This window comes from Copadichromis virginalis, linkage group LG7 (assembly GCF_057382275.1).
Source record: "Copadichromis virginalis isolate Kocher_CV1m ecotype Utaka linkage group LG7, C_Virginalis_male_GT1.1, whole genome shotgun sequence".
Taxonomy (NCBI): Eukaryota; Metazoa; Chordata; class Actinopteri; order Cichliformes; family Cichlidae; genus Copadichromis; species Copadichromis virginalis.
The window spans coordinates 28,160,202-28,187,072 of NC_140624.1; the positions used below are offsets into that span (position 1 = coordinate 28,160,202).

Genomic DNA, 26,871 nt, shown 5'->3' on the forward strand with positions numbered 1-26,871 from the left:
CAGAAAAGAAATACTAAGTGAATGTTTTAGTTTGTTAATACAGTTGGATTTCTCTCAACCTGGAAACCTGAGTACAGCGGCAAAAGGATAAACAGAATTGGGACGACAGACAGGCCAAGCTTTGTCTCAAAATTACAGCTTGACCTCACTTTGTTCCCAACCTGAAAAGAAGCTTAAAGGACATCTTCTCCTCCAGTTATCGGTTACCATCACTGGAAATTTTCAGGCAAGTTTTTGACTGAATTGTTATTGGCGCCATGTGCCCCTGAAATCTCACAAGCAGGCTCTGACTCCTGGCTGAAGACATGGAATGCTGTTATTTAAGGTGGGAAATCAAGATTTGGGAAACAAAATAAAAACACGCAAACAACCAGAGAAATGCCTCGTTTGATAAAAAAGTTAAATTAACCCACCTACAAACGCACACACACGCAATGAAGAAACAGCTTACATTCATGAACACGTGAAGATTTTCTAGCAAGGTTAAAGCAGCGAAACTTAACATACACCGGTTGTTAAATGATAAAGTTTATCCACTACTAACAAATAAACTCTCTGGGTTGCAGGACAACAACTTAACTTAAAAAAAAGACACTGGTCTGACCAACCAGTGATGACACGTCAAATTTAGTGGTTAAAAGAGTCAAATTGTGACATGTTTTCTGCTGATTGATTAATACAAATGATTACTGAATGAAAGAAAATTCCTTTTTGGGCTTTTAAACATGATCTTAAGAATTTTAACATGTACCTGTGTTGTCCTGTCAGCTTGGTGGGTTATGAGTTGATTATATAGTGAGAAAAAACAAAAAAAGGGGGAGAGAAGGCTGACACAGGGCCTGGTCCCGTTGTTTCTCCCCTCTCTGAATAACACAGCCAACACAACATCATTTTCCTGTTCGTCCGTTTTTGTTTTGTTTTTTCTCTTTATGCTTGATTACAGGCTGCTTTGTCGGCCCGGAAAGCCGAGGCTGACCTGGACTCCTGCTCTCCCCTCTACCATCTTTGCTCACTCCTCTACCATCTTTGATGTGACCCTGACCAAATGCTACAGCAGCTGGACCCACAACAACAACCTGAAAATGTCAACACTGCTGCAGGAAAACGATCTCATGCAGAGGAGACGAAGAGCGTTAAATCCAAGGCCCGTTTCACTACACGGGGGAGATTTCCAGACAGCTTCAGCTGACAGAGCTGTGACGAGACGCCCATTAAGCCCGGATGAAAAGTGAGGCCGAGCAAAAGAATGCTGACCTTAACAACTCTGCATTAAAACTGTGCAGGACAGTGACGGACCAACACTGATGATCGGGCAGCAAAAAGGGCGTGCCAGAGACAGGAGGAGTAACTGAGGTCAGGAGGCACCTCAGAGTGGACAAAAGCACAAGAAGAAAATAAGCTGAAGGCACAGGTGTCGGGGCTCGGCCAGGAGCTGACCTCTGAGAAGAGCCGAACAGCAGAGCTGCAGAAGGCCGTGGAGCAAAGCAAGGAAAACATCAATAAACTTCAATCTGACGTGTACGGAAAAGACTCTGAGGTTTCTGCCCTCAGTATGAGCTCAAGGCATCAGAGCAGAAACTGAGCATGGCTCAGGAGGAGCTGGCTGATAATCGAACCCATCAGTTAGGCTTGGAGTCCCAGATACAGGACTTGAAATCAGGCCGGAGCTCGCTGGAGCAGGAGGTCGCCAAACCTGACGAAAAAGCTCCAACAGCAGGAGCAAGCCCTGAAGGAGCTACAGAAGCAAAAGGGTCAAGTTAAGGAGGAGCGGAACAAGGAGAAGATGCAGGACACTGGAGAAAAGGACTGCCTCAATTGGGGCCAGAACCAGTATGGAAAGAACTTTGAGCAGCAGCACCAATGGACGCAAATGGACTGAAATGGAGGAGGGCAGGACCCCAGGGCACGCTTCAGGCCGTGGTTTACCCAGAACAGGAAAGTGATGAACACAAACACACACAAACACACACATCTACATGCACTGACTCAGAATGAAGAGAAACACAGATATGAACACATATGCACTTGTTGATTGAGTGAGAACTGACACACACACACGCACACAAATCGAAATGCTGATTCAATTCACTGAGAAGTGATCCACACATGCACACACATGCACACGCTGATGCAATGAAGAATGCTTTACTAACAAATGCTGCACACAAACATCCAAATACAGAATCTGTTACAACAACAAGAAGCCATTGATTGTTTATTGGTTAAATGCAGTTCATGTCACCCAGAGGGCACCTGTGTAGATTTGGGGGACAAGGTCTAAGGCAGTTTGGTTATGAAAACAATGTTTGTGTGTGATGTCTGTTTATGGCTTAAGGCCTCCACTGAATTGTTTACTGTGCTTCACATAGCCTGATAAGGAGCAGTGGTACAAAGTGAAAATGATGAATTAACGGTGTGAGCCTTATTTCGGAGTGCCACATTTTTGTGTTTGAGATTTAATTGAAGGAGGAACACACTGAAAAAGAAAAAAAAGAAAAAAAAGGGGCCAGCCCTTGGATTTACGTAAGCATCTTGCGTGTATTTAACACAATTGTCTCAGGCTTTAAAGATCTGTACGAAATCCAACAACTCAATTTGTTCTCATTGAGATGACACGATACAATCCAATAAGAGTGGTTAGTTGCTGAACTCACGGAATTCACAACACCGCATAAGATTTCAAACTACAGGAAAATCACTGGAGTTATAAGAGGCAGACAACGACACACACACCCCATGCATGCTATTGCTATTTATTGTGGATTAACCTGTCAAGGGCAAGAACAAAAGAATTCTGCCTCAAATACAGGAAATCATAGCTTTCCTGTATTTCCTACATTGTTGGCATGCTGGTTAGTGCTGTTGCTTGACAGTAAGAAGCTCCTGGGTGCAGGTCCACAGTCTGGCTAGTTTGCAGTGGTTTCTCTTTGGGTATTCTGGTTTCCTGCCACAGTAAAAAGTCATGCAGTTATTAGAGCTAGGTTAATTGATGATTCTAAATTATCCATGAATGTAAGTGCAAACGGCTGTTTGTTTCTATCTGATAAACTGGTCAGCTGTCCGGGGTGTACCCTGCCTGGTAACCTGTCACTTCAGGGTTATTTCTCAGCCCTGTTGCAACCAGGATAAAGATAGGAGGATGGTAGTTGCAATATGAAGACAACATGTAGTATTTAAGTGACCAAGTAGTATTTGGATAAAAGTTACTGAATAGTGTTGAAATAAACTGACAGAATTGAAGGATTAAAATATTCCAGGAGCTCAATTTACTCCATCTGACCATGTTTCAATTGCGTTTTATGAACACAAAATGCACAGGTTTACTGAATATGAAAAGGTTGTGTTGATTTAACTCAGTTGTTTAAGTTTCTGCCAAAGCAAAACATTTGTGTGCAACCAGTGTCCACTATTGAATTAAGTAAATCCAACATGTTTTTTGTCAGTGCAAAAAGGAGTTACGATACCTGTATTCCTACACAATATTGTCCCGGGAGGGAGAAAAACTTTCTGGTGAAGTTTTGGTTGATTTTTGGGTTTTGCTTGACACTAGGTTGATTTTATCAGTGAGATTTGGATTGTTTTCTTTCTCTAAGAGAGAGAAAGATGGTTTTATGCTTGGACATGTTTGCAATGGGCCCCAGTATTTGATATTATATGAGTATTTTATTGGTTACGTTTGTTTTTGCTTTTGTTACAGTGCACTGAAATAAGAAAATCTGAGAGGTGTGATCCACCGGTGGTGATATTTTGGTATTTTGTGAGTTCCTGATTTAACAAATCAGCTCTTTAATCCAGGCCTGAGAGATTGAACTTTAAAGCGCTATAAAATATTCTTACTGAAAACAGTCGCAAAGTATTTTTCTCCATGATTATAATGGGCTTGGGAGAAATTCACTTATATGGGACATTGATCACATGAGAAGTCCTGAGCCTAAAAGGATTGCAGCGAGTCAATCCAGTCCAAAAAACAAGGAACTGTTTTCCTTTAAAATGATGACGTCATCGTGCTGGTGATGGATGCTCGAATAGGTTGCGCATGAGACTCCATTATCAGCAATATCTGGTATGAATGTGTGTGGATGTATGCATGTAACTGGACTGTGATGGACTGACGACTAAAAGTTTTAACTGACTTGATACTGAGACAAAAACGGTACCGACTTTAGGATCAGTGAATGTCCACAAACAATTCACCCAGCCTGTAAAAGAAGGGTGGATGTTTTGTCTTGCTTTGTTTTGTTTTTGCAAGAACAGAAGGATGACAGAGACTAAGGGAGGCTGTAGTTTCACATGAGTGTGAACTGCAGACTTAACCCTTTGGTTGCTAATTTTGAGTTACTGATGTTTGCATTAAGAAAATTGTGTTTTAGTAGCTGTGTTTCGATTAATGTATCACATTATATTGTTGGGAATGTTAAATGCTAAAGTAAAGAAAAGGTTTGATTTCACTCATGAAGGCTACTGTAAAGAGTCAATTAACTTTTATAGAGGGGGGGAAAAAAAGCCAAAAAACCCTCTATTGAGGTCTATGAATAACAGGGGAATGATAGACTTGTCACACTCAAAATGGAGATATGTAATGATAAACACTGGTCCCCGTCTTTTAGGTGCTTTCTTGAAATAGTCAGCAATTTAAAAGTAGGATAGAACCGACAGGGGCATGTGCTGAGAGGTGGTGCTGCACAAGAACAAGAGCAAAATAAAGAAAAATATTGTGTTTAGCTTTGATAAATTCAAATTAAAATGTACCATTACACTCAGAGGATCAATATGAAATTCGATATATGCTAATTTTGTATGAAGTACATGACTGATAACTGTTCTGTCCTGAGCTTTTGTTTTTACAGCACCCACTTGACCACACCAACAGTATCTCGCCACCAACAGGGGTATTTGCAAAGAATATGGAGGAGTATCATCAAAACTGGGAAAGGTAAGCCCCGAAGGGGGTGATAACACCATAACTTTCACTTATGGTTAAATTCTCAAAACTTGACCCCAAACTTGAAAATTCTTCAAACATTTAGAGACAGAGTGGATAAACATAATGTCACAAACCACATAAGGATGGGGCATTTGAATCGATAAGATGGTGAATTAACACGCCGTAAAATGTTGATCATGTTGATTATATTTATTCCAGTGTGCAGAGCAAGGTTATTATTATTAACGAAAACAAATGAAATAACGAAAACTAGAAGTGAAAAAACATTTTCGTTAACGGAAATATAATAAAAACAAAAAAGGAAAACTAACGAAAACTGTAATGAGTGTTCACAAAACTAACTAAAATTAACTGAATTTATAGCAAAATGTGTTTAGTTTCATTGATGTGTGCGTGTCATACAATAGTCAAGGGTGAAAATGAAGTTTAGTTTCCAGATTTTTTCTTGCTGTCTCATTATGCCAGCAGGTGGCAGTATGTTAGTCGAGTCGTCTGTGTTGCTCCGTCCTCGCGCAGAATCATGTCAGGAAAAGTCGGGAGAAAGCGCCAGAGTCCAATTTGGGATTACTTTGAATATGACTGTGTTTTGGATAAAGCAAGTGTCTTGTAGTGGACAGAGACAAATTATGAGGGACATTTATAAAACAAAAAAAATCCCACAAACCTTAAAGTGCACTTGAAAAGCTCACACAAGAAGGCTAACCTAGCTTACCTTGAAAAGGTAAGGGAGCGCACTCAAACCTCATCCCCAGAAAACAGAAGCTAACCCCAGGCAAGGCAGCGTGATGCATCCCGAGACAACAGGACGGGGACATCTACATAACTGTGTGAGTCAATTGCCTTCAAAAAGTTTATCAATTCACTTGAACCAAAATTACGAACACCCGGTGCTGTAAGAGTTAATAGTCTCAATACCCGAGGATAAGCAGAAGAGCATGACTGATATGATGAAACTGGGATTTTGTTACACTTAATTATCGCAAACACAACCAAAACTAAACTGAAACTAATCAAAACTAGACTAAACTGAAACTAAGGATTTTCAAAAAATAAAAACTAAACTAAACTAGCAAACAATTGGTAAAAACTAATTACAATGGATATAAAATTGAAAATCTGGAGTCAAAACTAAATAAAAATAAAAACTAATGAAAATTGCAGAACTATTAAAACCCTGGTCGAGACTAAGATGGCGTTGGACATCTTCAGGGCGGAAAAGGGTTGGTGTGACCAAGGTGTGGTTTGGCTTGTCGCATGTATATTTCAAGATGATATGGCTCTGGATGGACCAGTTACCAGGGCATGGAAGGAGGACAGACTCATTAAATGAGGAGAAGGAATTTTCTGGGATTGGAAATCCTCTGGGTGAGTGGTTGACTAAAAGCATGCATAAAATAAAAGCTATTTTTTGTTATTGATTGGTAATAGATTGATAATTGGCCACATTTACAGCTGTATTGACTTGTTGTGGACGCAGTCTACTTCATGTTTAAGCACTCTAATTAACAGATTGAAAATAGAGACATTAAAGGAAGAATATCCAGCGCCACCCTGTCAGACGCCAGTGACGGTGGGGCTCAGTGATGAATCAGGTGAGCTGGATTCATGGCTGAATCAAAACAAAGATTTCCCTGCTGTGGTCAGTGAGGGAAAAACAGGGGGAAATAAAATTGAAAGAGGTATTTATAAACGTTTATGTGTGAAGTTTATAAACGGGATAAAAAGGGGGTGTTTTACTGTTATTTTAGCATCAGCAGTATTGTTACATCAGAATCATATAACAAGCATTGCATTAATCATTTATTGAAGCTATTGACATTACATTAACATTTGTATTACAGTGATTGTTATAACCTCAGGTTAATCTTCTATTTACAGGTGTCAGGATAATCATATGATCTTTCATTGCAGGTGTAATCATGATCATTTTTATACATATTCAGTTTGTTGCTCATTATAGAGTTGTGCTCAAGTTAATAAGGGTTAAAAGCTACAGTCAGCGCGATGTTTGGCTGATCTATGGACTGGGGTGACTTCGAGCATAGAAGGCTGCACGCGCTTACATAACACTGATATCATGTTTTTCTTGGTGATCTTTTATTCAGTTATATCTTTTGCTAAGTTTTAAGTAGTGGCAGTTAATTAAACGACATTCATTTAATATTACATACCTGATTCAGAGCATTACACACAGATCAACTTAACAATCTGCAAGACCTTGTAGCTGCAATGTTGTGTCTCCATAAGGGACAGTTGGCTCTAGGAGATAAGTGGGAGTCAGTGCCTGTCCTCGAGAAGGAGAGAATATTCCTTTGCTGTGTCAAAAGTAGTCAACAAGTTCATATTCAAGTGAAGTTCATATTAATACAGGTTTTGTTTCTTGGCAATTCTAAGGACGCGGGCTCTGGGCAGAGCCAGGAGTTGAACAGATCTAAAATGACAATTAAATTGGTTTCATTCCCTGGCACAGGCTGACAGGACTGGAGCAACGACACTGGATAGGAGAAGGTCTCATACTTTCTAAGATATGAGGTCACTAACCTTTTCTTTTAATTTTCTAGCTCCGTTGATTTGACACATGGGAATGTGTCAAAAAAAAAAGGGGGGGGGGGGGGGGGAGTTGAGTTTTAACATCAAAAAAGGGTTATATGAACATTTTTATGACTTCATTGGTGTTTTAATAACTTAGGTATGGTAAAACTTACGCTAATAGTGACCCAGAAGGTTTCCGGACTTTTTTAGAGAATCAGTGAGAAGCATAAATCATTATTTCCATGTTTAAGCGTTAATCATTGAAATGAACTGAATAGCGTTTAGATGATAAAATGCCTGTGTTCATGAGAAGCTGAGTACCACACTGGAGAGGAAACCGTGGGACAGTAGGCGGAAGCAAACACATGATTTTTGGGGGGCAAATGTTAGGATTAAAAATGGCTAATTTGTTTTTGATGTCTTTTGTTAAAATGAGTGGTTTTAATAATTTTCAGACACACCTTGCAAATGTGCTTATAATGAGTTGGCACTCGGTCTTTTGAAGGTCATAAGCTTCGTTTGGCGTGATGGTCCAGACTGATAAAGTGTAGGAAATGACTTGAGTGCAGAGGGCTAAATGCAAACACGCTTACACACACATAGGATATGATTAGAATAAGTCCCTGGGACATTCTGAATATTCTAAACCAATTCTGAATCACCAGGAGGTCAGTAGATAACAACATTAGATTATTAGGGCTAGGAAGAGAGGTGTTTTGGTTTTCTGTCTCTTACAGAGAAAGGAACAGACACCAGACGAGGTCACAGATATACGAGGATCCTTCACAGCAGAGACAGACACAGTGACTGCCGAGACACCAACTGGGTTCAAGTGCCATGGCGTTTGGCTCCGATTAGTCACCTCAAAAGGATGGATCCCATAAACACAGCAATAACCATGAAGGGGTTGGCGGAAATCCAGGAACACCAGACCAACGAGGTTCGAGAGGCTCTTGGGCAAAAGGGGGACACGTTCCTGTACCTTTTTCTGGGGGATACACAGGACACACAGGACCCGAGGATTCACAGATCGTTGTTTGAAATCGGGGCAGAATAATCCCCTGATCTGTGCAACGACTGAAGGGTTGTCTAACCCCTGAGGTTGAAGAAAGAAGAGCAGAGGATCACCCAACTGGACGACACTGGTGGCTGCAGCAATAAAATAAAGGCTAAAAGCTCCTTGGACAGGGGTTCTAGTCTGAGTACGTCTGAAGGGTATAAGGTAGTAGAGCAGGGCGATATGGCCAAAAATATTTATCACGATATATATTTGAAAATTTGCGATAACGATATAACTGACGATATAATTGATGCGAGACAAAATACAACTCCACAACATTACTAGCGCAAAAAGACAACCTTCCATTTATTTTCACTTAAACAAGAAGCTGGTTTTTATGTACATTAAAGCTTTATAAAAATGTAACAGTGCAAATGCAAATTCCTTGCTGAAAGTTTAACCAAAAGGCATTTCCAGTAGAAATGGGCTGACATATCCTGAGCATAACCATGTTTAATATCCACTGAAGTTAAAAAGAGGTGCTTTGCAACATTAAACTGCAGTGTGCATTACGTATTTTTCGGACCATAAGGTGCACGGGATTATAAGGCACATTAAGCGAAACAAAGCAGTCAGATAAATCAAACTTTATTAAACTCATTCTTCTTGCTTCCTCCACTTCTGTACCATTGATTCATTAATGTTGAATTCTCTGGCAGCTGCTCTATTCCCATGTTGTTGCAGTATATTAATGACTGACCTCGTATTGTGGATGGATTATCTCAGTTGTTCTCCTGACTGAAGTTTGGTCCGTTTACAGCATCCTGCCATGCGATTACATTTGTCTCTAACTATCAGAACCTTAACGTTAACTTTTATAAGTGGAAAAGTGTTAGTGTTCGTCCTCCAGCTTCACTGTTTATGTTATGCTAACATAGCTGCGTCGCTAGCGATCACGTAGCACATCATTATATACCAGCTAGCCCAACTTCAGTAACCCTACAAACGTCACTGCTGTTTAGTTTCCTCTCTTCATTTATGTTGGAAGTGATAGCAGAGCTGTACGTTTGAATTTTTTCAGAAATCTCTCAGTCAGAACATGCTATATCATGTTTAGGTAACTAGCGAAGCTAACTTCTGCTAGCTTCCTGCTAACTTCTAACGCCGTTAAATGTAATAAATTCTGTTTTCATAGATGCTTGGAAGTTAAACTTCATAGTTACACATGGTAAAGCAGCAATGCTGATCGTTTTATTAAAGATGAAAGAATTTAGACAGTTTTTAACTCTCAGTGATGCTGCAGTGTTCGTTTGACCTGAAGCATACGGAGTTTAGGACCCAGATTACTCCCAGATTTAAGAGCATCTTAGTCCGACAAATACGACAATAACGACGGCCGCTTGCATGTTCTGCAAAGAAATGTGCTTTGTCGTGTATCTGACGGACAAACACCAAACCAGTTCCACATTACTGAAGTTGCACCATTTTTACAAACCAATTCTGGTTCATCTGTTTCACTCAACAATCGGCCATGTGCGTATGAAAACAAAGGCACTGCGCATGCGCGTTTTACTCATATTCTATCGCGATATTTCATTTTCCTATCGTTGCCTAACATTATACCGGTATTACCATGAACGGTATAATATGGCCCAGCCCTATAAGGTAGCACCAAAATAAAGCTGTGGGAGAACTGGGCAGTGTCATCTGTACCTGCTATTGTTGTAGTAATAGTTTTTCTTGCATCTGAACTGCGCAAACACAGAGGTCATCTCACATATGGTTCGCCCAACAGGGGGACAGAGGGCCTCAGGGGGAAGAAGAAATGAACCCGGCTACACTGGATTACAGGGTGTAGGTGAGCTCTTTATTCTAAAGAGCTCAACAGGGGGAGTGTGGGATTATAATATTATTTTATGCCATGTTAGACCCCTAATTAAAGATTGTGAATTATTATGTAGTTTTAGTTTGCATTATTCTCCTGAATTAGAAGAAGGTGATAACTATTACATTTGTTAAACTGATTTGCATTACATTAGACTGCTGATTTATTGTGAATGAATGATATTGTTTTATGATGCATTATACTGCTGAGTTATAAGAAATACTGTTCGCAGAAAGTCATCGCCTTATTTGTCTGATTAGAAGAGAACAGAACATACTGGAGTTTTCTGCCCCATCTCAGCAGGAGCAGATAAACAGGGAGCCAAGGTCGTAGCTTAGGCGCTGTGTGAGAGAAAGAATGTGAATGTTTAGGCTTTTATGATTAGGTGGGGGCCACTAGAGGCTATAAGAGTTTGACCAATGCTCCACCATTTTGAGATCTGATGCTGTCTGCGTACAGTGTCCATCTCCCACACGTTTGATCATTAAAATCATCGTTTGACTCAACCCGGCCGGACCAGTGTTGTTATTGTGGTTTTTCCTCTTGTATCCACCCCCAATATTTGAATCCGTAACAGTTGCCATCAATCAGGATTTGGCCCAGAAGCTTGAAAATGAAGGGCCAACACTGCAAATATTGACTCTTTGCATAAACTTAATGTAATTGTCAATAAAAGCCTTTGAAACGTAAACAGTGCTTGTAATTCCTACTTCAATACGTCACAGAACAACTGACAAAAAGATCTACGGCAGCAAACTTTGTGAAAAGCAATATTTGTGTCATTCTCAAACCGTTTGGCCACAACTTTACTGTCTACTTGCCTATCACTCCCACTTATTTCAGCTTGTGTCAGGGATGAAAATAATGACACAGTCTACATTACATTTATTTTTATTCCATAAAAGGATGAGAGCATGATGGTAAAGTGCAAACTGCATCCAGGACAGAACAAACTGCATTAAGCTTCTAACACAACTTCAGTTCTTTGCCAGTGCCTGCACAACAATTAGGGGAAATACCTCCAACATGCACAAACATTTGACTACACAGCATACAATTCAACTGCACAAATGTAATATCTTCGCTAAATTCTTATCAATTCCCATTCCTACTCCCTGGTATAACTCTCAAACTTAAAAAATAGAACCCGTATGTTGGGGAGGAAATGCCATCTCAATTTAGAAGATCTTTATTTGGCCTGTAAAAATAGTTTCCCCTCTGTAAATCTAGGGTGTCTTGTTATTCATCACTGACTACAGTGATGAATAAAAACAACCATAGGTTTCTCTTAGGCACTGTAGCTAGGCTAACTAAAAGTCAGCATTTTGTTAAGCCAAGCATTTGTTTAACCATAACTATTAATGACTGAATTCATTTTTTCAAAAATAAAGATTTTAACAGTGTTAGGAAGGTTGTTTTTAAAATGTATTCCACTACATATTACAGATTACATGCCCCAAAATGTATTTTGTAACGTATTCCGTTATGTTACTCAGTGAGAGTAACGTATTCTGAATACTTTATAAAATCAAATCAAATCACTTTTATTGTCACATCACATGTGCAGGCACACTGGCACAGCACATGCGAGTGAAATTCTTGTGTGCGAGCCCCACAAGCAACAGAGATGTGCAAACACAACAACACAAACGAGCAAAATACAAGAATGGCCAACCTGAAACTAATAAATATATGTACAATATATAATAGTGTATGCATTTCTGGATGTGTATACTAAATATTTCCTACGTGTGTGTGTGTGTGTGTGTGTGTGTGTGTGTGTGTGTGTGTGTGTGTGTGTGTGTGTATACACATTTTTACAAATTAAATAGTAAAAAAAAAAAAAAAAAAAAAAATAATAATAATAATAATAATAATAATAATAATAATAATAATAAAATATATAAATATACAGAGTTGAATATGTGCAAAACAAGTGGCATTTATATACAGTGTGGAGTGCATAATGTTGATTTAGATTACTTAATATATTATCATGCTTTTTACAACTACATGAATGTACTTTTGCTGTGTGATTTATTACTATTACTGAAGGCTACTTGTCATACCAGTACCAACTAGATTTTTAAATCTTAATATAAAATGAGTAATAATAATAATAATAATTCAAGATGGCGCCGAGTATGGCAGCCTCGTCGCGAGCTCCCCCAAGCAACGGCTTTCTTCTGTGTTTAATTTACTTTTCCTTTATTTTTTCACGAGCAGCACTTGTCTCCTTGTGTACGACCGACAAACCTTACTGGACATAAAAGACGGTCTTTCTAATAACTTTCCGGAGTTCAAGTTTTGCAACACGGACGCTCCGTTTGCAGACCCCCCATTCATCTCACCTGAGACGCCTTTGTTCTCTGGCCCTGGAGGCCGCAAACGCCGACGCAGAGGGAGAAGATCTGGCGTTCTGGTTCGACTGAGACGGCGCACTTACAGACCACCGTTACCCAGTTTATTACTGGCTAATATGCAGTCTCTGGAGAACAAGCTGTGCGAGCTTCGGGCACGGATCTCATTCCAGCGAGAGATGCGGGACTGCTGCGTGATATGCCTCACAGAAACCTGGCTATCGGACAAAGTACCGGACTCCGCAATACAACTGCCGGGGTTCTCTGTGCACCGCGCGGACAGGTCACAGGATCTTACTGGGAAAAGCAGAGGCGGTGGTGTGTGTTTCATGATCAACAACAGCTGGTGTGATTATGCGAACGTGCACCCGGTCAAATCCTTCTGCTCACCGGACCTGGAGTACCTGATAATTAAGTGCCGGCCATTCTGGCTACCGAGGGAATTTACAGCAGTGATTATTACGGCTGTTTACATTCCCCCACAAGCCAACACTGACCGTGCACTCAGGGAACTGTACAGCGCGATCAGCAGCGAGGAAACCGCACACCCAGAGGCAGCGTTTATCACAGCCGGAGACTTTAATAAGGGAGACCTGAAGAAAGTCTCACCAAAACTCCATCAACACATCTTTTTCAACACACGTGGAAACCGGCTACTCGACCACTGTTACACCTCTTTCCGGGATGCGTACAAAGCCCTCCCCCGCGCCCCATTCGGCCAATCAGATCACTGCTCCATCCTGCTCCTGCCCGCCTACAGGCAGAAGCTGAAACAGGAAGCTCCAACCCGGAGGGCGGTGCACTGTTGGACGGACCAATCGGAGTCTGCGCTGCGGGACTGTTTTGATCACGCAGACTGGGAAATGTTTCACGTGGCCGCCAGAGACATTGATGAATACACAGACTCAGTCTGTGGATTTATCAGGAAATGCGTGGAAGATGCCGTCCCATCCAGAACAGTCAAATCCTTCCCAAATCAAAAACCCTGGATTAACGGAGATGTTCGCGCGGCACTGGCGGCACGGAACACCGCCTTTGCCTCCGCGAACACATCGGACTACAAACACGCACATTACCAACTCCGGAAGACGATCAAAGCAGCCAAACGTGAGTACAGGGACAGGGTGGAGCAACAGTTTGACAACCCTCGGAGTATGTGGCAGGGACTAAACACGATCACAGACTTTAGAGGGAAAACCAGCACACCGCAGACCACGGCCTCCCTGTGTGAGGATCTAAACGTATTCTACGCTAGATTCGACACAGCGAACACCATGAGACCGGACAGTGTGCGCACCGCGGATGACGTCAGTGCGCACACTGTGTCTGAGGAGGATGTGCGGAAGTGCTTCAGGAAGGTGAACGCACGCAAAGCTACTGGTCCGGACGGGATTCCCGGCCGCGTCCTCAGGTCATGCGCGGCTCAGCTGGCTGGAGTGTTCACACACATCTTCAACCTTTCCCTCTCTCTGTCTGTAGTCCCAGCCTGCTTCAAAATGGCCACCATCGTCCCTGTACCCAAATCCTCCACCATCTCCTCATTGAACGACTGGCGACCTGTAGCCCTGACCCCCATCGTAAGCAAATGCTTCGAGAAGCTGGTCAGGGACTTCATCTGCTCTGCACTACCCGACTCACTGGACCCTCTACAGTTTGCATACCGCCACAACAGGTCCACTGATGATGCCATAGCCCTGACACTACACACTGCCCTGTCACACCTGGAGAAGAGAGACACGTATGTGAGGATGCTGTTTGTAGATTACAGCTCAGCATTCAATACCATCGTTCCCTCGAAGCTGGACAGGAAACTGCAGGATCTAGGACTGAGCAGCTCCCTCTGCAGCTGGATCCTTAGCTTCCTGTCTGACAGACGCCAGGTGGTCAGACTGGGCAGCATCACCTCATCCCCCATCACACTGAACACTGGTGCTCCACAGGGGTGTGTACTGAGCCCTCTCCTGTACTCACTCTACACCTACGACTGCACAGCCACTAACAGCTCCAACATCATTGTGAAGTTTGCGGACGACACTACAGTGGTGGGTCTTATCACCAACAGTGATGAGACAGCTTACAGGGAGGAGGTCAGCGCCCTGACCCACTGGTGTCAAGACAACCATCTCACCCTCAACGTCGCAAAGACAAAGGAGTTGATAGTGGACTTCCGGAGGTGCAGAGAAGTACACACCCCCATCACCATCAACGGCGCTGCTGTGGAGAGAGTGAGCAGCTTCCGGTTCCTTGGAGTACATCTGGCTGAGGATCTTACGTGGTCAGTACACACAAACAAAACAGTGAAGAAGGCGCAGCAGCGCCTCTTCTTTCTCAGGAGACTGAAAAGATTCGGCATGAGCCCCCGCATCCTCAGGACCTTCTATCACTGTGCCATTGAGAGCATCCTCACTGGATGCATCACCACCTGGTATGGCAACAGCACCGCCTACAACCGCAAAGCTCTCCAGCGAGTAGTGCGGTGCTCTGAACGGATAATTGGAGGTGAGCTTCCCTCCCTCCAAGACATCTACAGGAAGCGGTGCCTGAGGAAAGCGGGGAGGATCATCAAGGACTCCAGTCACCCCAGCCATAAACTGTTCAGACTACTTCCATCAGGAAGGAGGTTCTGCAGCATCCGGTCCCGTACCAGCAGACTGAGAGACAGCTTTTTCCATCAGGCCATCAGACTGCTGAACACGTCATAGACACCTCAGCTTCACTACTGGAACTTTAACATTATGCACTCCACACTGTATATAAATGCCACTTGTTTTGCACATATTCAACTCTGTATATTTTATATATTTTATTATTATTATTATTATTATTATTATTATTATTATTATTATTAATTTATTTTTTTAATTTTTTTTTTAACTATTTAATTTGTAAAAATGTGCATACACACACACACCACACACACACACACACGTAGGAAAATATTTAGTATACACATCCAGAAATGCATACACTATTATATATTGTACATATATTTATTAGTTTCAGGTTGGCCATTCTTGTATTTTGCTCGTTTGTGTTGTTGTGTTTGCACATCTCTGTTGCTTGTGGGGCTCGCACACAAGAATTTCACTCGCATGTGCTGTGCCAGTGTGCCTGCACATGTGATGTGACAATAAAAGTGATTTGATTTGATTTGAGTAACAGTAGGGTGGACATTACGTAAGGCTGCACTTTTTGCAGCGTTCTCGTATAGAAAACTATTCCTTGCGTATATAAAACTGGTCCACGGCTCCGAACCGTAGTAAAGGGACCTCTGGCTAATACACTCAACAAAAATATAAACGCAACACCTTTCTTACTGCTCCCATTCCCCATGGGATGGACGTAGAGACCTAAAATTCATTCCAGATACACAATATAACCATCCCTCCCAAACAGTGATCACAAATCAGTCCAAATGTGTGGTAGTGGGCACATCTGCTATATTGAGATAATCCATCCCACCTCACAGGTGTACCACATCAGGATGCTGATCTGACATCATGAGTAGTGCACAGGTGTACCTCAGACTGCCCACAACAAAAGGCCACCCTGGAATGTGCAGTTTTGTCTCACAGCAAAATGCCACAGATGCCACAAGCAATGAGGGAGCGTGCAATTGGCATGCTGACAGCAGGAATGTCAACCAGATCTGTCGCCCGTGCATTGAATGTTCATTTCTCAACCATAAGCCGTCTCCACAGGCGTTTCAGAGAATATGGCAGCACATCCAACCGGCCTCACAACCGCAGACCTCGTGTAACCACACCAGCCCAGGACCTCCACATCCAGCAGGTTCACCTCCAAGATCGTCTGAGACCAGCCACCCAGACAGCTGCTGGAACAATTGGTTTGCACAACCAAACAATTTCTGCACAAACTGTCAGAAACCGTCTCAGGGACGCTCAACTGCATGCCCGTCGTCCTCATCGGGGTCTTGACCTGACTCCAGCTCGTCGCCGTAACAGACTTGTGTGGGCAAATGCTCACATTCGATGGCGTCTGGCACGTTGGAGAGGTGTGCGCTTCACGGATGAATCATGGTTCACATTGTTCAGGGCAGATGGCAGCTGAGAATGTCCCAGTTCTTGCATGGCCAGCATACTCACCGGACATGTCACCCATTGAGCATGTTCGGGATGTGCTTGACCGGCGTATACGACAGCGTGTACCAGTTTCCACGAATATCCAACAACCTCGCACAGCAAACCAAAACAAAACACTCAAACAAAATACACAATTTCCATTACAAGTGACATTACCCTCTACAATTTTTACAAATAAATTAAAAACTGCCTAAATAGGCTTTTAGGTGATTTTTAAAATTATGAATAGAAGCCAATTCTCTAATTGCATAAGGCAACTTATTCCACTGAAAAGATGCTCTAAATATAACAGTTTTTCAAAAAGTTACTTTTAACTCGAGGAATTACTAAATTGTGGTTAGTTGAGAATCGTGTAGCATGATTATGTATTTCATCTGGATACTGCAACTGAGCATAAAAAAAAGTGTGGTGTGTTTACCAGTATTGCTTTCTTTAAAAATACAAGTAAGCCATAGTATAATTTAACTTGTACAGAAAGCCAAGAAAGTTTATCGTGCATTTTATCAATACTTGTATAATATGAACACCTTAACACTAATCTGGCCGCCCTATTTTGGACTAACTGAAGTCTGTTCAGATCTGTCTTATTAGCTGCTGACCAAATGATTGAGCAGTACTCTAGATGAGATAATACTAGTGGATTAATGACATCTTTCATAATTGAAGAAGTGATATAAAAAGAGCATTTCCTAGCTATAGCTATGCCCTGTCCCATTTTCTTAATAACAGAGTTGATGTGCTGAGACCATGAAAGGTGGTGGTTTATGGTAACACCAAGTAATTTAATCTGGGTGACCTGTTCTAATACCGATCCAGCTATGGAAAGATTTAGTTGTGGGCTGTTGACTAAGCGTACTCTACTTCCTATTAACATGGATTTGGATTTAGACACGTTTAAAATCATGTTGTTTTTACTTATCCAATCAAACACGTTCAGCAAATCTAGTTGTAATACGCTTGTCAATTCAGAGTGGCTACTGGCTGAATAAAACATGGTGGAATCATCAGCATACATTACAAGATGAGATTTATCCAGGACATACGGCAAATCATTTGTAAAGACTGAGTAGAGAAGTGGACCGAGGCAGCTGCCTTGGGGTAGACCACAGTTCATTTTACAGCCCTCCGAGAAATAACCATTATAATAAACCTTTTGCCGTCTTCCAGACAAATAACTTTCCATCCAGCACAAAGCTGCTGGTGAAAATCCATAACATTTTAGTTTATCTATCAAAAGATCATGATTTATCAAATCAAATGCAGCACTAAAATCCAAAAATACCACCCTGGCCAAATTCCCATTATCTAGATATTTATACCAGTTATCTGTCATGTGAATGAGAGCTGAACTGGTGGAATAACCAGGTTTGTAGGCATGTTGAAACTGAGTGAGTAACTGATTTTCTGTTAGGTAATGTTGAATTTGTTCATAGACAATCCTCTCCATAATTCTACTTAGAACGGGGAGTAGACTAATAGGTCTGCTATTGACACCATTAAAAACGTCATTCTTGTTTTTAGGAATGGGAATTATTTTCGATTCTTTCCACTGCAATGGAAATAAGCTGCATGCCAAAGATCTATTAAATATGTGACATATAGGAAGGGACACAAACTTGGCTGCAACTTTGAGCAGTTTATTGTCTACGTTATCAGAGCCGGAGGATGTATCGTCAGGAAGTGATATCAATAAGCACTCTACCATCTCCACATTCACTGCCTCAAACTTAAATTGGCATTGCTTATTATTCATGATAACATCCTGTATAAGACGACGTGATAAGGTGGGATCGCCTCTGCTCATTGTAGATTTTAAATTTGTTATTTTATTGCTGTAATAATTCGCAAAATAATTGGCTATGTCCTTAGCTTTACTTATACCCATGTAGATGTGAAACATCACCGGAGCAAGATCTCTACCCATTATATTATTTAAAACTTTCCACACCTTTTTTCTGTCCTTATTGGCCTCCTTGAGCTTAAGTTGATAATATTCTTTCTTGCGCCTATTCAATTTAGTTACTTGATTTCTTAACTCGCGATATCTTTCCCACTCTTGTGGACTGACAGACTTATGTGCTTTTGCTTTTGCTATATCCCTTTCTGACATTGCAACCTTAAGTTCATTATCTAACCAAGGTGCGTAGTTCTTTTTAACAGTAAATCTTTTTAAGGGGGCATGTTTGTCAGCCAGGTAGCAAAAGTTTTCAATAAACATAGATAATGCCATATCAGGGTCACTCTCGAGGCAGATGTCAGTCCAGTGAATTTCTTTTACGTCATTAATATACTTATCTGCATTGAAATTTTTGTATGATCTATGAAAAATAATCTTTTGTGCAGTTTTCAGTGGTTTCATTTTCTTGGTCAAACCTACAAGATTATGGTCACTATAACCAACTGGAATAGAAACAATATTAGAGCAATGCTCAGGAACATTTGTATATATATGATCAATACATGATGATGACCTATGACCTCCTGCGTTGACCGTGACCCGGGTGGGAATGGTGATCATCTGAGACAGGCAACAAGCCGACGCTGATGAACTTATCTTTTTCCTTAAAGGACAAGAAGGAGCTGACCAATTGATATTAAAGTCTCCTAATAAGAACATGTCTTTGTTTTCCTCAGTTACTCTTTCCAGCATTTCACAGATTCGTTTTACATACAACATATTACTACTTGGGGGTCTATAGCAGCAACCTGCTAATACAGGCCTGCCATAGAGCGGGTGTAACTGAACCCACACAATTTCCAGGTCGTTAAACATTAAGTCTATACGTAGTTTTCTTGCCATATTATCATTAATGTATAGGGCTACGCCCCCTCCAAATCTGTTTCTGTCCTTCCTATACAACTTATAACCGTTTATTTCAAATTCATTATTCTCAAAGGCAGCATCTAAATCTGTCTCGGAAAAAGCCAGCACACTTAGCGTATTTGTTGACAACAGTGCATGAATTTCTTGAATCTTATATTTAAGGCTACAAATATTAACATGAGCCACTTCAAAATCTTTACCGGAGAATCCGGGAATAAGTATAGGATCCGACATTTGCAGACCGATCGATCTCAACAGCTACAAATGGCAACATTGCTGAAATCTAAATATTAATTCCGGCGTTCTGTGGCCTCGGTTTAACAATTAATTTGTCATATTTCAGGACGGCAATATCACCTCTGTCTCTGGCCGCTCTCAGCTGTGGTAACAGTTCTTTCCTCTTCTTCCTGATGGACTCTGAGAAATCTTCGTTGATGTAAAGATTGGTACCTTTCAATTTTTTGGCAGATGAGAAAATTAATTGTTTATCTTTAAATCTTTGTAGTCTGACCACAATCGGCCTGGCTCGTCCATTTTCCTTGTATGGACCGACTCTGTGAGCGCGTTCAATTTGAATGCTGTCACTATCCAGGCCCAGCTTGTTCTTCAGCATATGTCGGACTTTCTCCTCTGATCCATCCCACGTTTCTGCTTTTTCATCTGTTAATCCATCCACCACAATGTTGTTCCTTCTCGATTGATTTTCTAAATAATCCATCTTGGTTGTTAATTCTCTGTGTTCCTCGCGTATGCTGCTGACCGCCGATTCAAACTCTTTTAGTTTGCTTTTAATGCACCTCTCTTCAGTTTGCAGCTCGGTGACAACCCCATCCGTGAATTGCAGGCTGGATTTAACATCCTGTACATCCCTTAGAATGCTGTCCAACCTTTTGTTAGTTCCATCCATGATTAATTGGACAAATGTCTTAAAGTTATCTTGCTGTTGATGAATCAGATCTTTGTGTAAAATTCCCGTTGCTGTTCCAGCATAGCGTTCAGCGTGCTAACACTGACATAGCTGTCATCCTCTGCCAGTAGCGCCTTGACGGCCTTCGGGGGCATATCAACCAAATCGTTTTGCCCCCCCCCACCCGTGAAGATCGCTTCGTGTACAATGGAGTTCACAAAAACGTATACGTGAATCAAAGAATGTGAATCAAATTATACGTGATACGGTGCGACGTTCTTTCTTTCTTTCCACGCTCCAAGTTGTGTTCAGGTATCTACAAGTACGGCTGCCGTCAGAATTCATTAAGCTGTACAATTTAAACATGATATCAGGTATCAATCATCGTACTATCAAGTTAACGGTTCATCTGCATGTTTCAATAATAAAACTTTTTGAGGCTTACTGCAGCGGTGGATGGAACAGCTACAAAGTTTGTTCTTATTCACGTTAGAATTTGTTGATCAGGTCCTTTGATGAAGGATTCCCACTAGCATTTTTCTCAGTGAATGATTTAATGGTGCTGTTTATGCTATAAACACGTTTTCTTTCACGCAACCTGAGCTCACCATCTTGGTACTGGATGAATGAGGTAAGCTGTATAAAGCGCTTTGAGTGCTCATGAGAACAGAAAAGCACTCTACAAGAACCAGTCCATTTACTGTTTGTCATAAAGAACACCCTTAAACCCTTTAAGCCTTTTGTTTTCTGACTTCGCTGGGCCAGGAGGAGCTCTTCTTGATCCAACTAATTGTGGGTATTTATGTATGGGGTCAATAGTGTAGTGTCGAGCACATTTTCCAAACATGCAAAAGATCTTTGGTTTAAGACCAGGAGGCATAAATTCCTAGAAGGGTTGCATCAGGAAGGGGATCCGGCATAAAAATGTGCTGAATCAAGCACACGGATCCATGTCTAAAAATAAGGGAGCACACGAAAGAAGAGTATGGCTGGACAGAGGGATTTCTTATGAGTCCTACTTTCATTATTTTTTTATGTCAGTAATGACATAAAATTCTGTAACAGTTTATACTGAATAACAGATTTTGATCTTGCAAGTCCGAGTTAACAGTGTCAACAGTGGTCAGACTGATCAAATGATAAAGGCCATGTTTTTACGAATGATTCACTTCTGTCCATGATCTGACCTGATCTTCACTGATCCCAAAGTTTGCTACAGTGCAACTCTTTCTACACAGTCGGGGAAATAATTAACAAGATTAGGAATCCCAGCAGCCTTTCTTACCTGCGACACCAGCCCACTGGCCAAATGCTACAATCCGGTAACCATTAGCATCAACCATCTTCTCATAATCAATGAGCCTGATCTCCTGCACAGACAAAAGAAACTTTGTTAGTGTTTTTGAAGAGTGTGAATTTAAATGGAAAATGAAATCCAGCCTTCGGCAGAGTATGCTGTATTTCTTTATTTACTGTACATCAAAATCATTAGTTGAGTAGCAACTAAGGATGGGTATCGAAAACCGGTTCTTGTTGAGAACCGGTTCCCACTGTTTCAATTCCTTGGAATTGTTTGCCATTTTCGCAAACAATTCCCTTATCGATTCCAGTTGCCCCGAATGACGTCACCACGTTGCAGAGCATCATTTACCTGGCAGGAAACATGGCGGCTCAAACGCTAAAAAGTTTGGTTATACTTTATGAGAACGGGAAACACTACGAATATGCAAAAGCATTTGCTCACAAAACACGCGATAACCTTAAATGAATGTCGTGTTTTTAATTCCGCTACGGACTCGTGAATCTCAATCCAGCAGCAGCGGTAACGTTTGCACATCCTCTCCCGTTAATGCAGCAGGTAAATAATCAACTAACAGTGCATATTATGTTAGCGCAATCTGCCTTATTACAAAACCTGCCATTACTGTGCATTTAGGTGACCATGATGAGAGAGACAGACAGAGTCTAGCTGGCTCAGATGCTGGCAGTTGTCACTGCAGTCTACCAGTAGCGTCTCCTTTCAGGCCAGGATAGACGAATGTCACCGAGCAGTGACCAAGTTTGTGGTAAAAGGCTTGCACCCATTTGCCACAGCAGATGCCCCCGATTTTCGGTAAGTGAATGTGTTTAATTGTAGGCAGGGACATTACTGGATATTCTTGTGTAATTGCTACAGAATAATTTATGTTATACTTTGTTATTGCTACAGAAGAATGTTTATTTTACATTTACAATTTTTTTCCTGGGGACCCTGTGACACCCCATTGAAAAGCCGTAGGCTGTGGATCTCTTAAGATCTCACTGCTGGGTTTGTAAGGCCATGTTACTCCTAAATTTCTATCTTGTTCAAAGAGAAGATATAAAACAAAGTTCTAAGCTAATCGACCTTAGTGTTCTCCTTTTTTAAAAAGAATCGATAAGAGAATCGATAAAGAATCGAATCGTTAAACAGAATCGAAAATAGAATCGGAATCGTGAAAATCTTATCAATACCTATCCCTAGTAGCAACAGCTAGAAATCTGAATCAGTTTTCATTATTTGTTGAGAAGTTTGGACACATAGTCATTTATGGGTTTTCTTTATTTATGTCTTTATTATTTATTTTGCATTTTAGTGTATTTTGTTTTTAGATTTTTCAAAGTGAATACCAATCATTTTAAACTCCCCAACACCTGTGGGAAAAACTCCTATGCTCCGATCCCCATCAAAAGTAATTTCTCTCTCAGATATATAGTAGACTCCTTTCATCTGTTTATTCCTCACCATCCAATGTTAAATCTGCATGGGAGAGAGAGCTGGGAATTAGCCTGAACAAGTGTTGGAATGTAAACCTCGATTCACACCCACCTCTCTTTATACAATTTCAGGATTCACCTATCTAAAGCTGTCTATCAATTTTTTATACTTAAAATCAATAGCTTCAATAAATGTCAAGTTTTACGTTACCTTTCTCATATATCGATTAGTCAATTGGAGTTCTTACCATTTATCTTATTATTGTTTTCTTTATTAATAAATTCACCTTATTATTGGCAACACAACACCTACTCTTCTTCTGGAAAACAGTGCCCTGTACCACACTCAGTGGCTCCGTGAAGCAATGTCTTTATTTAATCCAATTTTATAATCCTTGATCAGTCTCCTGATAGTGATCCCAATTTCTTGTCCTCCCACCTTTCCAAATCTAATAAGTCATAACCAATGGATCTTTTATTGTCATTGTTTGGACTTGTGACTAAGATTGTTTCACCCTGTCAAACCGCGTTAAATCTAATTTAACTTAATACAATTAAATGAAACAAATAGTAACTCAATCCTACATTGATTAGGACACTCCAAAACTTTGATTTTGTATTCTTTGATCCATTCAGAGGTAGACTTGCTGGTGTGTTTTGGATCATTGACCTGCTGCATAGCCCAAGTGTCCTTGAGTTTCAGGGCACAAACTGACAGCCAAACATTCTCCTTCAGGAAACAATCTCCTTTTTCAGTAAAGAGCCGAATTCATGGTTCCATCAATTATTCCTTTTGTATAGTTTCACTGGTTCTTCTATACTTATACTAAATAATTTTCATTACTTTATATACCACTTCATTTAAATATGACAACTTAATCTATAATAATACAGAGTAACAGATTTTATTTATATTCTATATTAACGAATCAAATCATGCAAATCCATGTCCCCCTTTAAGCAGTGATTACATTGTGCAACATGGATGGTTGTAGACATCATAAGGGTGAAGTCAACCATTTGGCTACATGTGCAATTTTTGCATTCTAATGGTAAATCTCTACAGAAGTGTCTGCCCATAAAAAAAAAAAAAAAAAAAACAGGAAGATGAGCAGAAATCAGCACAGACTGTCATGCTCACTGTCTGATGACAATGTAGCTTGCCATCACCAGTGTGTGAATGTGTGTGTGAATGGGTGGATGACTGGATATGTAAAGCGCTTTGGGGTCCTTAGGGACTAGTAAAGCGCTATATAAATACAGGCCATTTACAATGATGTTTAGACCCAAGGAGAACCCAGGAGATATAAAGAATAATCAAGGTTTTATTTCAGTCTTACCCTCACATACTGTGAGATACGACTCTCTACTGAGAGAGGACCGCTGCTGTCAGGCTACAGCAAGTTCATGAAAAACTTAACAGACGTAAAGCTTGTGAACTATGACAGCTTTGGTTTTAACTTGATCTTAATCCAGTTTTGGTGTTAATGTGTCAAAAAATGAAAACAGTCATTGCTGGAAGCAGTTAACAAGCTTGTTTTCATTAACATTTAAACTGTCTGTGTCACAGTTCTGGGGGGATTCGACCCAGCATTTTGAGTTTATTATGTTTTGGGTTTATTTTTTGAATGATGGGTTCTTTATGTTTCTCTGGTGCTTTGTTGATTATTATTATAATCTCTGTTTCAGTTATTCTTGTTAAGAGATTAGTTCTTATGTTTGGTTTTTCTCTGAATTATGATTTGCTTGGGTTTTGAGTAGTGATTCATGTTTCCTGTTTTATTGTGAAAGTCTTTGTCTTATGTTAGTGTGTGCAGCTTTGTTCCCCCTGTCTCATCAGCCCTGATCTCTCCCAGTTGTGTCTCCCTCCTGTTGTCCATTCCCTCATCATTACCCTGTGTAAGCCCTGTGTTTTCCCGTGCTCGGTGTCGCGTCGTACCCTCAGATCCTGCCTGTGTGTTCCAGTTAGTGTTTTCATGTTTGGTTTCTTTTTTGTTGGTGCCAGCAATAAAGCTGTGGTTTTCAGTTATATCTCCGTCTCAGAGTCATGCACTTGGATCCACATCTCCACCAGCCCGCACACAGAGCCCTGACAGTCTGAGCAGGTGATTGAAAGGACTGAAATTAAAGGTGTTGGCTTTTTATCCCAAAAATTGATCACATCACGTGTGTGTGTGTGTGTGTGTGTGTGTGTGTGTGTGTGTGTGTGTGTGAATTACCCTGTATGTTATTTCTGTGAACATAGTGAGTGAGAGAGAGAGAGAGAGAGGAGAACCTGCAGGTCTCTACTGCTGTTGGGATTGAATCACAACAAAAATAAAACACATGCTGGAAAATGGAAAATGTGTGTCAGGCGAGTCTTGGTTTCAGGTTTCAACACTCATGCCTGTCATTGACCTTGTGAAGAGTGATCATAGAATTGCTTCACTTTGTCTACAGTGCTTGAACTGAAACTTGAGAAGAGTTCAGCTACTCAAGCAGCAACATCTCAATTAATCGATTTAGGTTATTAAAATATTCACAGAGAGCAACATAACTGCTTGTGGAATTTTGCTCCCAAAACAAAACAGCCAATCACTGCAATGAATAATCAGTCTGTTGTACATGAATAAAGTTTGTAACCAGCAGCTAGTTTGGTGATCAGAGCACAGTTAGCTTGCATTACATTTTTTGTTGTTGCTTATAATAGTCCTTTTAACAAAGACAACCCCAAATGACAGGTGCAACCACTGTCAAGTGTTGAAGCAACACGTACATCTAAATCCTGCCTTAAACCCTCACGCTGTTGAGTTCTTGAACCTAGGATCTTCTTGCTGTAAGGAAAAAGTGCTGACCACCACACTGCCCACCTTTGTCTTTGACTAAGCATATTACTTAAAAAAAGAAAAACTCATACCGTTTAAAAAAAGTTATTTCAAGGCTAGCAAAAGAAGTGAAAAGACACCAAAGAATGCTTGGGAGGAACTTCTTGTACCTCAGATAAATACAGACTTTCCCTGCATCATTTACAGTTGTATACTGGAAACAGGGCTGGGCAATATGAGGAAAACATAATATCACAATGTTTTTGGCTATATCACAATCTATATCACAATATGTTTAAATAGCCTCCAAAAACAAATGTTATTTTCAATCATATAGTGCCTAAAATTGCACTGGTATACTCATTCAAATCGACCACTCAATATTTTTTTCTACTTTGAATAAAAAAAATCATGTTTTAACCATCAGTTGCACACAGAGGTTTTTTTTTTTTTTTTACAGATGACAATACTGTCACAGTAAGTCTCTCTGTGGTCAACACTAGACCTTTAACAAACAAAAGATCATAGCAACAAAAATTTACAGCAAGCAAGAATTCATGAGACAAAACAAAACAGTTAAATTAAAAAGGTTCTCTTTTGTGCTTCTAACCTATAAGGTTATTATAAAAAATGTGATCACCTCAAATTACAGAAACATAAGCCTAGACAGTGACTAAAACAGAGTGACCAAGAACAGTCGCAGGTGTCACAGCTGGTTCATTTAACGTTTTCTTTGGTGTGTGGGGAAACGCTGACATGCAGAGTTTAAAACAGG

At 40.7% G+C, this 26,871-nt stretch overlaps 1 protein-coding gene across 1 annotated transcript in view; it reads right to left on the reverse strand.

Moving 5' to 3' along the window:
- Nucleotides 1-26,871, reverse strand: part of aass (aminoadipate-semialdehyde synthase) — a 103,720-nt gene that overhangs the window by 59,385 nt on the left and 17,464 nt on the right. Inside the window, exon 4 of the mRNA XM_085462828.1 lies at nucleotides 21,842-21,926. Coding sequence (XP_085318954.1) covers nucleotides 21,842-21,926 — 85 coding nt within the window. The remainder of the gene's footprint in view (nucleotides 1-21,841; nucleotides 21,927-26,871) is intronic.